This window comes from Protopterus annectens, chromosome 14.part0 (assembly GCF_019279795.1).
Source record: "Protopterus annectens isolate FY-2018-M chromosome 14.part0, PAN1.0, whole genome shotgun sequence".
Classification (NCBI taxonomy): Eukaryota; Metazoa; Chordata; order Ceratodontiformes; family Protopteridae; genus Protopterus; species Protopterus annectens.
The window spans coordinates 383454691-383469642 of NC_056748.1; the positions used below are offsets into that span (position 1 = coordinate 383454691).

Here is a 14952-nt window from a genome sequence, read left to right on the forward strand (position 1 = left end):
CTTCCTAAACTCCCTGGCAGACAACTTGAGCAGAAACCTGCTAGACCCACATGAGTGGCAGCTAGACCACAGAACCTTCAACCTTGTAACCCAGAAATGGGGCACCCCGAAGGTGGACCTCTGCCTCCCACTCCAATCATCAGCTCAGCAAATTCTGCACCAGGAACCTCACAGCAAGGCCTGGAAAGTGGATGCTCTATACTTCCAATGGGTAAACCTCTCGATCTATGCATTTCCCCCTCCACCACTACCACTCATTTCAAGGGTACTGCTCAAAATAAGGGAGGAAAAACCAAGGGCAATCTTGATTGCCCCAGACTGGCCACGCCAGCACTGGTACCCACTGCTGTGCAGCCTGTTCATGCCTCTGCCATCTCTGCTCATTACAGCATAGAGCCACCTCTCTTCTCACATCCTTTCATCAAACAGTTCCTAAGAGGGGCTAACAACTTAAGGCCACCCAGAATAGCTCCTACCACAGCTTGGGACCTTAACTTTCTGTTGGAAAAACTCACCCTACCCCCCCCCCCTCCTTTGAGCCTGCAGCTTCAGCAGAATTAAAATTCCTTTCTTGGAAAACAGCCTTGCTTTTGGCCATCACTTCAGCTAGAAGAGTTTCAAAGCTACATGCACTCATGGTTGTAGAGCCCTTCATCATTTTCCATGCTGACAAGGTCTCCCTCAGGACTAACCCATCCTTCATGCCTAAAGTTGTGTCCAGTGTGGTTCTCAACCAATCCATTATTTTGCCCACCTTTTTCCCTAACCCACAAAACAAGGGGGAAAAGATTTTGCACTCTCTAGATGTGCACAAACAGCTCAGATTCTATCTGGATAGGACTAAATCCTTTAGACAAACTGACCAATTGCTAGTCAGCAAAGCAGCAGGGGCAGAGGGCAAGGCCATATCCAAACAAACAATCTCCAAATGGATAGCACACTGCATCCATTGCTGCTACAAATAGCATGAGAAACCACCCCCAAAGAGGGTCAGGATGCATTCCACCAGGGCAACCTCCACCTCTGCAGTTTTTCTCAGAGGGGTCCCCACCAGGGACATCCTGGAGGCTGCAACATGAACTTCTGTTCATACATTCACCAAGCATTACCTCCTGCCTATCTTGTCCAAATCCAGGGCAGGCTTTGCCACCGCAATCTTGCAGGGTGACATGCCGGTGCCCTGGCCCAGCAATCAAGGAGCCTCAATCCTCACCACTAACACCAGTGAGGGGCATCTCATATAGGAGGAAATGATAACAAGTTCACACGGTAAAGTGCATTTTCCCTTAAGATCAGACAGAGATCAGTCAGTCCAGGGCTGGTCACTCCCTTGCTCGCCAGGTCGCCAATAAGACTCCTCACTGGCACAGCTATAGGGTCCAGACCTCAGCCTAGTGGGCAAGCTAGAACCTCCAGCACCCTCTCTGTCCAACCAGTGCCTCATGTCCCTGCCCAAGTAGCTGACACACACACACACACACACATATACTTTGAGATAAGTCTATACAACCACACAGACACTCCTGGGAAAGGCTGGCACAGGTTCTCCAGCTGTGCCCCTTTTACGCAGACTATACGGCAGAAATCACTGCCACCACCCAGCTACTAATTATCAGCTACCCAAAGGCCCTTAAAAGGGTATCCAATTATTACTGTGCAGTATTATTATCCAATTGGTAGTATAACTAAACAGTCAAGGCTTGTTAGAGTGATTTGGTGCAGGATCACTAGATACATGCAATGTACTCTTAGAGCTTAACAGCCACAGTTAAAAGGTTATAAAGTATTTAATAATAAATAATAAAAACACAAGACAATACTTCTTACTACACAGTGCTAGTCAAGAGTTCAGAAATCACAGAGAAATACTTAAAATAATTCAGTAGTACAGTGCTGACATCACAGAAAAACACTTAGTCTAATATGTCTAGTTTCTAGCTATTTCTAAGAGAAAACACAAATCTAAGATAACTTACATATAGAGCAAAGGCAGAGTGCCGATGAGCTGGATGGTCAAGACAAAAATGTTTAATGCTCTCTGATTCTCTCTATTTTTAAAATCACATTCCTGGTCCACATTACATCATTCTTCACACTTCCCTGGGTTCCCAGGCTAACAAGCTACATTCTTTAGTAACCTCACACCAGGTCAGGAAGCAAAGATATTAAGGACATCTATGCATGCAAATTCTGGCCATTAAATCTGGCCTTAAAACAATTGCAAGAATTCCTTCATCTAGACCAGCAGGAGCCATGTTTACTTCAAAGGGTCACAACATGCTTTACTTGGTCAGTAGAGTGCACTGTTACATTTTTTTCAGTTCCACATGTAACACTATTTTTACCATTTAAGACTACAAGCCCATGGTTTACATTCATATTTACAGATGACAGAATTATCTCCAAAATTCTATCTGGCTACGCTGGCAGCCTTCACTATCTTCACCCAATCTTCACATATCCCCCCCCCCCCCGGAAAACTCAAGCTAGTTTTCAAAAAAAGTGACCCTTGAGAAATGCTGCTTGAGGGAGTTAGGTCTATCTGAGTATACCTTACCCCGTTCCCTGTCTTGAGAGCACATCTGCATTGGCATTGCTAATCCCACTGCCGTGCTGCATGGACATATCATATGCTTGCAATCCCAGGCTCCATCTTAGCAACTTGGCATTTTGCTGTCTGGCTCTGTTTAACCATGTTAGAGGGTTGTGATCTGTCATAACAGTGAATTTCGTTCCATACAGATAAGGCTGAAGTTTCTGCAGTGCCCACACTATGGCTAGAAATTCCTTTTCTACAGCTGCATAGCATTCCTCCCTGGGTTGGAGCCTATGACTGAGATAAACCACTGGGTGCTCTTCCCCTTCTGAAGAAATCTGGCTAAGTACAGCCCCCACCCCATGGTTCGAAGCATCCACCTGCACAACAAATTATTTTCTGTAATCTGGACTGGCTAACACGGGGGGTCCTCCCAAAGCTTCTTTAAGCTTCTGGAATGCCTGCTCACATGCTGGGGTCCACGCTACCTTATATTGCCTGCTCTTCCTTGTCAAGTCTGTGAGGGGAGCAGCTATGGTACTATAACTGGGGACGAACTTTCTGTAGTACCCTGCTGTCCCTAAAAATGCCCTCACCTGCTTTTTAGTAACAGGTGCAGGCCATGCCTGAATGGCTTCCACTTTGGCAGGTTCTGGCCTTATCTTACCACTCCCCACTCTATGTCCTAGGTAGGAGACCTCTGCCATACCCACCTGACATTTGCTCAGCTTAATGGTCAACCCTGTCCTCTGTAGTCTACCCAGCACCTCCCTGACATGCTGAAGGTGTTCTGGCCAGGAATGGCTGTATATGACAATATCATCTAGGTAAGCAAGGGCAAACCCTCCTGCTCCTACTATGATATGATCTACCAGCCTCTGGAAAGTTGCTGGGGCATTCTTCATCCCAAAGGGCATTTTTGTGAAGTCATACAAGCCAAAAGGAGTCACAAAGGCTGACTTCTGTCTAGCACTGGGAGTCAAGGGCACCTGCCTGTAACCCTTGGTAAGATCAATTGTTGTAAGATACATAGCCCCACCCAGCTGCTCTAGGAATTCATCTGTCCTAGGCATGGGGTAAGCATCTGACTCTAAGTGACTATTTAATTTCCTGTAGTCCACACAGAACCTGGTGCTGCCATCCTTCTTTGGCACCAGCACCAGTGTGGAGGCCCAGGGGCTGTTGGACTCCTGAATCACCCCTAGTTCCAACATCTCCTGTACCTCCTCCTTCAGAGTCTGTTTGACTCTCTCAGGCACTCTAAGAGGCCTGCCTAATAGGCCTTTGGGGTCCTGTATCCACCTGGTGCTGCCTCAGTTGGGTGCACTCTGGTTTCCCAGTGAACATGTCCCCAAATTCCTGCAACACTGCTCAGATTTCTCAAACCTGGGTAGGAGATGGCTGCTCGGACATTGCTACCCCTTCTACTGAGGTGTCAGCCCGAGCCTCACTGAGGAGATCAGTCCCCAGATCTCCCTCAGACTCCTCCTGCAATCCACTGCAAATGCTCAGCACAAGGGCCTTCCTATCATGGTAAGGTTTCATCATATTAACATGGTACAGTTTGTGTCCCTGCCATCTGCCTAGCAGTTCCACCATTTAGTTAACATCACTTACCTTTCTTACCACCTTGTACGGTCCCTTCCCAAGCTGCTTGCAGCTTGTTGTGTCTGACAGGAATGAGAACAATTACCTGATGCCCCACAGCATACTCTCTAGCTTGAGCATTCCTGTCATACCATATCTTTTTCTGTTGTTGGGCTTCTGCCAGGCTCTCCTGGGCCAAGCCCATGAGTTCCTTGAGCCTTGTCCTGAGGGTTAGGACGTGTGCCACAACAGACCCCTTGTGAGACTCGCACTCATCTTCCCACTCATCTCGAACTAAATCTAGAGGTCCCCTCACCCTATGCCCATACAGCAACTCAAGGGGTGAAAAACCTGTGGATTCCTGGGGAACCTTTCTGTAAGCAAATAACAGATGGGGCAAATGTCTGTCCCACTCTCTCTTAACGTGATCTGCAAATGCCCGTAGCATGGACTTGATTGTAGAATTCAGTCTTTCAACAAGACCATTAGTCTAGGGATGGTAGGGGGTGGTCTTCATGTGCTTCACCCCACAGAACTTCCACAGACAAGCCAGCAGGTCTGACATGAAATTGGCACATCTGTCAGTCAGTATTTCTTTTGGGAAACCTACCCTGCTGAAAATCTTTATCAAAGCATTTGCCACATTCTCTGCCTCAGTGGAGGACAAAGCCACTGCCTCAGGGTATCGTGTAGCATAGTCCACTACCACTAGGATGTACTTTTTCCCTGTGGAACTTTGGGTAGTCAGAGGACCCACAATATCCATAGCTACCCTCTGAAATGGCTCCTCAATCACAGGCAAAGGCATCAAAAGGAGCTCTCACCTTATCTCCTGCCTTGCCTACCTTTTGGCACTGCTCACAGGTCCTGCAGTACCCTGTTACATCTCTGGAAATTCCAGGCCAATAGAAGTTTTGCATAATGTGCCTCTTTGTACATTTTATGCCCATATGACCTGCAAAGGGAATAACATGGGCTATGGCTAGAAGTGCTAGATGGTAGGCTCTAGGCACTACCAACTGCTGTACTCTCTCACCTTCTAGCCCTCCCTCAGGGGTCCACTCTCTGTATAATAACCCTTTGTCCCAGTATACAGATTCCCCCTTTCCTTGAGAATCAGGTGTCTCTCTAGCTACCTGCCTCAGGCCTTGCAATGTGGGGTCTGAGAGCTGAGCCTGTCTCGACTCTCTCCTTGTAACCCTTCCCAGCTCCCCTTCCACAGGAACTCTGGCATCCTCTGACAGTGGTGCTTCACTGTCAGCCTGGGTACAACTACTCACCTCTACCTTTGCAGTCACTCTGTCCAAGGGACCATCAGTACCCCTAAGCAGTTGTGGCTCACCTTCAGTCTCCCTGCTACAGGTTAACCCCCTCCCTGAAGTAACCACCTCACCAGTCCTGACTGCAAGTATGCAGTCTGTCTAGGTCTTCCCCAGGCTACCAGACTTACCTGCTTGTCTCCAGGCCTGACTGCATGTAACTGCACAAGCACAGGGTACTGCACTATCAAAATCATTCCCTATCAGCACATCTGCAGGTATATCCTCAAACACACCTACTTGCTGGCTTCCTTTTCCACCCTCCCAGTCAAGGTGAACCCTAGCCAAAGGTATTTGGAATGGGATCCCTCCTAAAGCCTTGACTGGAGTAGACTGCCCAGGCAAGTAGTGCTCCTCTGTAACCATTGCAGACTTTACAATGGTTATATCAGAGACTGTGTCTCTCTTGGCAATGGCCTCTTTGCCATTCACTTCAATGGGATATAACCTCTGGTGGTAGTTTGGTACCCTTATTGTCCCAAGACAACATCAGACATTTTTGACAAAACAGTTACAGCTTTATCATGGAGTAAGGGGGTCAGGAACTGTACCCAGAGCCTTTGGTCTCCCTTTACTCATCACTCATCAGACCAATGATTGCACTTGCAGCAGCTGGTTCCTCACCAAAAGGATAAGGGTCTCAAAAATCTGTCCTATGTATGAACCTATACTGTTTGCATACCCTCTCAAACATATGAATGAAACTGTTAAACTTGTCCCCCTCTTTAAATTGCAGAAGAAATTTACTGACCTTTTGTGTTTCCGGGGTCCAGTTACTCCCTTCCCCATTACCTCCATGACTCTGGCGAAGAGTCAGCATTTCCCTCTCATGCGTCCTCTGCCGCTCCTTTTCCTTGGATCTGTCTCCAAACGCCTGGCCTCCAACTCAAGTCCCTTTAGCTCCAGATGGATTTTTAAGTCCTCTGCAGAAAGGTTCAGCTGTTCATTCTCCGAGGGTATTATATCTCCACTGCCAGTCTGATTGTCCTCCTGGTTGCTGTTTTCTGATGCAGCTATAACCAAGGCTGCAATCAGGTCTGCCTTAGTCAGCTTTCCATGCACCAGTCCCTTAGCTTGGCACATCTCCGCCAGCTGGCTCCTTGTCAGCTTTCCATACTTCTCTGCTGACATGCTGCCTGCTCACCCTGACTAACTAAGCTAACAAAAGAAATAAAACAATTGTGATCTGAACTCTGCATGGCTGATTTAGAGTACAAAACACCTTCAAAGCTCACTGTATACAAGCTACAAGAATTCACTCTATCCACACCATTACAAGCCAATTAGTATTTGCCAACCAATTAATATGTGATGTGGATATCCCACCACTCCCAAACAATTAATATGTGATGCCCGTACCCTGGCCCACCAATCAAGTAGCCTCAATCCTCACCACTAACACTAGTGAGGGACGTCTCATATAGGAGGAAAGGATAACAAATACACATAGTAAAGTGCAATTTCCCTTAAAAGCACACAAGAGATCACAGTCAGTCCGGGGTTGGTCGCTCCCTTGCTCTTCAGGTCCCCAATAAGACTCCCCACTGGCAGAGCTATAGGGTCATGATCTCAGCCTAGTGGGCAAGCTAAAACCTCCAGCACCCTCTCTGTCCAACCAGTGCTTCATGTCCCTGCCCAAGTAGCTGACACACACACACACACACACACACACACACACACACACACACACACACACACACACACACACACACACACACACACACACACACACACACACACACACACACACACACACACACACACACACACACATACACCTTGAGATAAATTTATACAACCACACAGACACTCCTGGGAAAGGCTGGCACAGGTTCTCCAGCTGTGCCCCTTTTACCCAGACTTGTTTGTCTTTTCGGCTTTTCCGGGTTAGGGGTCACCACAGCGGAACTCCAGTCCGGGAATGATTGGCAGTAGATTTTTCTGGTGTCAAGTTGCCAGCCCGACGCCTAATCTTTAGCGAAGGCACGCCCATTCACGCATGTCTTTTGAATGCCACTCGACCGTGGGGAGGACATGCAGACTCCACACAGAAGGCACTCCAGCCGAGAATTGAACAGGAGAACCTCTTGCTGTGAGGCAACAACACTTCCGCTGCACCACCGCAGCTTATACGGTAGAAATCACTGCTACCACCGAGCTAATAATTATCAGCTACCCAAAGACCCTTAAAGGGTGTCCAATTATTACTGTGCAATATTATTATCCAATTGGTAGTATAACTAAACAGTCAAGGCTTATTAGAGTGACTTGGTACAGGATCACTATATGCATGCAATGTACTCTTAGAGCTTAACTTATCTCTACACAAAACAGCCACAGTTGAAAGGTTTTAAAATATTTAATAATAAATAATAAAAACACAAGACAATACTTCTTAATACACAGTGCTAGTCAAGAGTTCAGAGATCACAGAGAAATACTTAAAATAATTCAGTAGTACAGTTCTGACATCACAGAAAAACACTTAGTCTAATCTTTCTAGTTTCTAGCTATTTTTAAGAGAAAACACAAATCTAAGATAATTTGCATATAGAGCAAAGGCAGAGTGCTGATGAATTGGATGGTCAAGACAAAAATGCTTAATGCTCACCGATTCTCTCAGTTTTTAAAATCACATTCCTGGTTCACATTACATCATTCTTCACACTTCCCTGGGTTCCCAGGCTAACAGGCTACATTCTTTAGTAAGCTCACACCAGGTCAGGAAGCAAAGCCATTAAGGACATTTATGCATGCAAATTCTGGCCATTAAATCTGGCCTTAAAACAATAGCAAGAATTCCTTCATCTAGACTGGCCTGGAGTCTTGTTTACATCAAAGGGTCACAACATGCTTTACTTGGTCAGTAGAATGCACTGTCACATTTTTTTCAGTTCCACAGTAACACTATTTTTACCATTTATGACAACAAGCCTGTGGTTTACATTCATATTTACAGATGACAGCACTCTCTCCAAAATTCTAACTGGCTAGGCTGGCAGCTTTCACCTATCTTCACCCAATCTTCACACAGGGCATCCTAGCCAGTCCCCAGTCTTCTTGACTGCCTCCACCCTTTTCTTCAGCTTTGGGAATCAACCCAAGTGTGATGACTGCAACAGTGAAACGCAAAGAACATAGTACACTTGTGTACATTTACCATAAATGTAGATGTTTGTGTGTATTCACTGTTGCAATCCTGGTTTCCCACCCTCCGCCCCCCTTGCCTCTCTCTCTCTCTTCCTTTCTCCTTACAGGAAATTTTTGGTATTTACTTTCTACTGGTGGTGTTCTTCCACCATAACCTAGCTCCCTATTTAGGGGCTGTTGACAACTGGGGCAAGAAAAACTGATGTAGTGGCATCGGCTGCCTGATTTTATACCACTGATGACCTGATGTCAGTCCTGGGGCAACAGCAACCGATGCAGAAATACTAAGCCTCTGATATTCGGGCCGACTGAGGGCTAACCCTGGCAGGATAACCCAAGTGTGATAACTGCAACAGTGAATACACTCGAACATCTACATGTATGGTAAGTGTACACAACTGTACTTTCCTACTCCTCCATAAAAATACATGCCTCAGCCATATCTGCTCACATTCCTGTTCTCCCCGACCCCATGTAAAAAAAGTGGGGAAAAAGGTGGCTGATGATGATGATGGTTCCTGTCCTCCTCCCAATCTTCTCACACCCCTTTTTGAAACATTTCCTTTGGACTGTCATTCACATTAGGCCCCCCCCCCCCAAAAGGAACCCACAGCTCCATGGGACCTCAACTATGAACTGGAAAAATTGACTTTGCCTCCCTTTGAGCCTGCACCTAATACCTCTTTAAAATTCCTCACTTGGACAATTGCTGTTCTTTTAGGCATTACCTCGGCTAGAAGGGTCTCAAGAGTTACAGGCCCTAATGCCAGCAGAGCCTTTCATTATCTTCCATAAAGACAGGATTTCCCTCAGGACTAACCCTTCCTTTATGCTTAAGGTGTTAATCATTGTGTCTTTGAATCAAGCCATCCATGTGTCTATCTTCTTTCCCAATCCTCAGAACAAGGGAGAAGGATTACTGTGCTCCTTGGATGTGCACAGAATGTTATGTTTCTCCCTAGATGGGACTAAATCCTTTAGGAAATCAGATCAACTGTTCATAAACTTTGCCCCCAAATCTGAAGGAGAACCAGTTAATAATCAGACCATTTTCAAGTGGATTTCTCACTGCATTTTTGTCTGCTACAGCCATCATGGTAAAAAACCCCGGATTTGGTTAGACCTCACTCTACCAAGATCAAAGCTACTTCTACCGCCTTCCTTAAGGGGGTCCTCACCAAAGACATTCTGGAAGTAGCCACTTGGTCTTCTGTGCATACCTTCACAAAGTACTACCACCTGCCAGCTTTCTCAAAATCCAGAGCAGGATTTGCCTCTGCAGTCCTGCAGGGGATGCTCTTCTATACTTGATCTACATTCACCCTCAGTTAAACTTTGTGAATCTTCCCAACTGTTAGTTGTATGAACTTACTATAAATATACATGTTCAAGTGTATTCACCATTGCAGTCTTCTTTCTCTCCCTCCTACCCCAGTGACCTACTAGGTATGATGACCTTGGGCACTTTCCCAGGTTACCCTGGGTTAGGTACCCCCTTTCCTTATTCTCTTTTGCTTACCTCTGGGTTCCTCCTCCATGGGGCCGCAAAAATACCAAAGGGATGACACAGGCTGTTTCCCTTTATATCTAAGTGTTCTGATGTCAGTTAAGGTGTCTGGCAGCCTGGGAGGCAAAATGAGTTTCTCTGGTAGTCAGGCCAACCGAGGGCTTTCATGGCAGGAAATCCCAAATGTCAGGACTGCAACAGTGAATACACTCAAACATCTACATTTATGGTAAATGTACACATCTGTACTTTTTGAATTCTTTTTCAGCATTTGGGCCTACAGCTTCTCAGAAAGACTGGTTATATCATCTACCATCTGTCTGTGTGTTTTGGGGGGGGGGGGTAGGAGGTTGTGGGGGATACTGGAAGTATAATGCCCCAGGAAATGCTTTGTTTATTTGCTTGTTAGTTTGAAGAATTGTTTTATGCAAGGCATCATGTTTTAACTCTACCTACTGCTTCAGAGTTTTTTTCAGATAATTTCTGTTGGCTAATACGAGACATTTTCAGGCTATGGAAATAAAGTCCTCACCACTCCAAAAAAATCCTCCCAGGAGACTTTTTTTGTGTGTTTGTGTCTGTGTGCTATGTGTGTAGCACATTGATCTTCCTGTGTTTAGCATAAAACAGTATTTTATTGTAATTGTGTGCTTTGAAATGAAACCCTGTATTAGTTATTACTGTTTCAGGTTTGTAGAAAAAGAACCAGTTTGGATTCAATGGAATTGTGCTATGATTCAGCCATTTAGGAACTAAATAACTGTGTAAGAAATCATAAAAGCATACATGATTAGTAGTGTAATTAACTGGCTGGCTGCTGGCTTTGAGATTCAGTAGCTTGTAGGTAGTTAGACTGAATCTGCTTGAGTTGTTTTGCATTTAAATATAAATGCTCTCTTTCTGTTTTTTCCAGTGTCCAACAAATGGATACATGAGCGAGGGCAGGAATTCCGGAGGAGGTGTGGATTGTCAGAAATGAACTGACATCTACGCACGTGTTGCTCTTCAGAGGGCTGTTACATTTAAGGATTCATGACTGTTAATTAGTATCTGTCTCACGTAACATCAGCTGCCACCTCCAGTCTGGGCTTTTGCCATAAGTTATTCTTCTAAAGATGGAAGTTTAAGATTAAACTGTTTGAGACACCTCTGTGTGGGTGAGCGCTGTTGACTGTCTGTAACTCCAGTTAATAAATAACACTTGGAAGCCACAGATAACATGTATAATTCAAGCAACAACTTGAAACATGCAGAAAAACAGAGGTGCCAGCTGGCTCATTCCCAGTCAATCCATGTTAGCATAAGATCATTTCTTGTATATTTATACAAAGCTGAATAATCTTCACGTATATTTTTTTGGAAAAAAAAAATTCAGCATTATAGTTTTCAGTGCTGCAACTTGCACTGTTGTGTACGTGTGCATGTTGTCTACCATGGTGACTAACATTCTGTTACAGACTTTGTCCTGTTTTTTTAAAACGCTGTTGTTTAATTAGTGTAATGTGTTTATCTGTTAGTGTTGCACCCTCACAAACCATGATGCTGGGAAGAGATGGTATGTTATAATTTGTAAAACTGTCTTTGCTGCACTTGAGGTTCAAGTACAGTACTGCAGCTGGTTTATTTAGAAAGTGGAGTATTAATTAGCTTTCAGTAACTCTTGACCAGTTAACCGTAAGCACATAGTTGAACAACAGCCTTTTTAGTTAACAGTCAGTGTGTTAGAAGGTCAGGTAGTTTAAAATTATTACCATAAACATCAAAGTGTTACAAATTCTGGGAGCTCAAGAAGTTTGCACCACTTGTACTATACATTTAGTCTTTAATTTCCCCATACTGACTGATAAGTGTTACCACTGGGAAAATATGGAGTAGCTAACCGCCTGTAATAATTTGTATAATTAGCATTATGTGAAGAAACATTTTGCCATAATGCTAACCTAGAAAGCATTTTGCTGTAATTCTCTCCTAGACTGAAGTAATGTGTACATCGCTACTTAATTCTAAACTTGTGAAAGTAGTCATCAGTGTATTACTTATGCTTGAATTCAGGTTTGGAGTCCCTAGACAAGACTGTTTCACCATGGTGATCCTTACATTGTTATATTTGTATCAGAAAAACATCTCTATCATCAGAATGGGCATTCAGCTCTTTGTTTCTTCGTGTTATTGGGCGTAGTTGCCTTTTCATGTTGTGATGCCTTCAACCCTTTAGTAACTCCATTGCACATGTGTTTAAAACATTAGTCTGCAGTACTTTTAAGCTAAAACCATTTTTAGTTCAGTAGTGTGTTCCATAAGAGATGGTAGTAGAACTTGTTCAACAAACACATATGTTGTATTTATATTTACATATCTCATTTGGGAATGAGACTGTTGGTAGTTAGGAAAGTGTGGACATTGGCAGACTCCCTGGCTGTAGTAGTGGGCAGTGCTGACTCTTCTTGCTAATTTCCATAACAGTTTAGCTTTAGACTCCAACAGGGTCTTTGAGAGCCACTCCAAAGTAAGTTTCGCAGACAGTTGCAAAATGACAACCTTTTTTGTAGACAGAAACGTCCAAAGTAGCTATGCACATGTTCATTTTAAAGGCCAAAATCTTCAATCATTAAACCCATGTCTCTGTGTTCTTTGCGGGAGAGATGTCTTATTTATAATCGTTTTTTAAATGAAATAATGTTTCTGGTTTTGTATAATGTTTTATCATGTTGGGTTTGTATGTATGGGTTTTTTAAAAATGTTTGCTTGAAATGTGGATTGTGGACATGAAATATGAAATGCTAGTTAAATCTGAAGTTGCAGGAAAGACTGTTAGGTCATCATTTACACAGGGTGTTAAGGAGAAAGGAGCTGGACAGCAACATGACACACATTTCTATATTGTACCACTTCCACATGCATGTTAAATTGCTACCAGAAGGTAGTTAGACTTCTTTTCAAAGTGCCTCAGTGGTCACTGTTTGTTGGGTACATTATGTAGGTAATTTGATGGGACAGGTCCTGAAATAATAGGCTTTAGAGTTGCCAGCACACTGTATCATTATTAGCTGGTCATTGTTGTCCTGTATTTATTAGTACATCTCTGTATTTGAACACTCCAGCATATGCAGTACCCTAATTTGTGTTTTGACAGTTGATCTGCCTTATGCTGGGTCAAGCAATCAGGATTGATGTCCTGCATTATGTCTGTCAGCATGTCACATAATTATGCTTAAATAACCAAGTTGTAACTGCATTTAGATATACAAGGACAATATCTCTGCAAAGGATACAAGGACAAAGGAAGAACTGGTATTTTCCTAGTCTGCTCTCCCCCAGGTGGCAGAGTTGGATGGCACTTCATATAGCAGTGACTATTGTGCATTCAGTATTTGTCTTTTAATTTCTGCTCCCCCCCATATTTTTGTGGGGAATGTAATGTCAAAGAAAACTGAAAGCATATGACACTCTTCCCATCCCCAGTTTTCCAGATCCAATTTTACTATTGCGAACTGAGAAAAAAATCCGTGTGAAATGTCTGGTTTGCTGGGCAATTACAGAAGGATCCAGCAGTGCTACTGAAGATAGTAGTATTCTGAAATCTGACCCATGGTATTTGTAACTGTGGACTGTGGCTATGAAATGCTGTTTGAAGTGGTATTTGACATTCAGACATTTTGTTGTGCTTCTCTCCCTTACCTTTGTCATATCAACATATTGAATATTTTTGAAGGGGAACATATGTGCCTGGTTGTCAGTTTGCTGCGTTAGTAGCACGGTTTGTTCACTTCAGTACTTGGTATCATAGCAGCACAGTAACATTTAAAAAAAATGTCACAAGCTAATTACATAACAAAAATATGATTTATTAGTGTTTTGACTTCCTTCCTGCCAGTCACAGTCACACACTCCTCTGTTTTATTTATTAATTTTGCTTGTGGCTAACACAGGAAAAAGTCTCTGGGCTGTCTTATGAATGCCAGGAAGTAGAAATGCACATTTGATGTAGTTTTGATGTCTTAACCTTAATTTGATCTCCTGTGTGAATGTTGCCCTTCAGAGCAATAATAAATCTGTTTTGCACGCAAATTGTGTATTGAGCTTTTATTGGTCTCTTATGTTTTGAGAAGTATTTATTTATTTATTAATTATGCAGTACATTTTGAAATTACATTTTAGTATAACTGTCACTACTAAAAGCTGTAAAATTTGAAACGTCTCAGTTTGTGGTTTTAAACGTCTTTGAATGTCAGTCAAACTGACCATTGATAAAAAAAAAAAAAAAAAAAAAAGAAAGTTTACTAAAAGTAAGATGGTAAAATTGGCAGTTCCTCATATTTCAGTTAACTTCAAAGAATATTTGTGACTGTGTTATAAGATGAAATTGATGTGGAAATACCGCTGCAAAATAGTGTGGGAAATGTGCTGTTATGTATAATCTTTGAGAGGGCTAGTATATAATTTGTTTATTGATGCATGATAGGATCATAGGAGGTTACTAGGCTAATGGCTCTGCAGCCCTTACAAGCCTAGAGAAGAGTTTATCCCCGAAGACAATGGGATTTTAAGTGTTGAGTGAATATATATGAAGCAATGAATGGATTTGTTAGATTAATGTTAGGAAACAAAACTTTGTGTAGGAAAGATATTGTCCTGCAGTGGGAAGGCTTCATTAATTCCTTTTGTCCACAATTTATTAATTTCTGATCTGACCACACCTCTGTAGGGGGATGTGAGAATTAGACCCCTCAAATTATTTGCTTTTTTTTTCTGTCTTTGAAATATTTGAGTGTTTGCGGAATGTGCAGAGTCAGTTTAATTTGTCAGTGTTTTCATTTTAATTTTGTCATACAGCTATTAGTGTTGCAGTGCTT

General features: G+C 43.3%; 1 protein-coding gene across 4 annotated transcripts in view; it reads left to right on the forward strand.

Annotated features, from left to right (window-relative positions):
• Nucleotides 1-14167, forward strand: part of P4HA1 (prolyl 4-hydroxylase subunit alpha 1) — a 635357-nt gene extending 621190 nt beyond the window's left edge. For all 4 annotated transcript variants that reach the window (XM_044056110.1, XM_044056113.1, XM_044056111.1 and 1 more), the window contains exon 15: nucleotides 11013-14167. In XM_044056110.1, coding sequence (XP_043912045.1) covers nucleotides 11013-11083 — 71 coding nt within the window. In that variant the 3' untranslated portion in view covers nucleotides 11084-14167. The remainder of the gene's footprint in view (nucleotides 1-11012) is intronic.
• The last annotated feature ends 785 nt before the right edge of the window (nucleotides 14168-14952 follow it).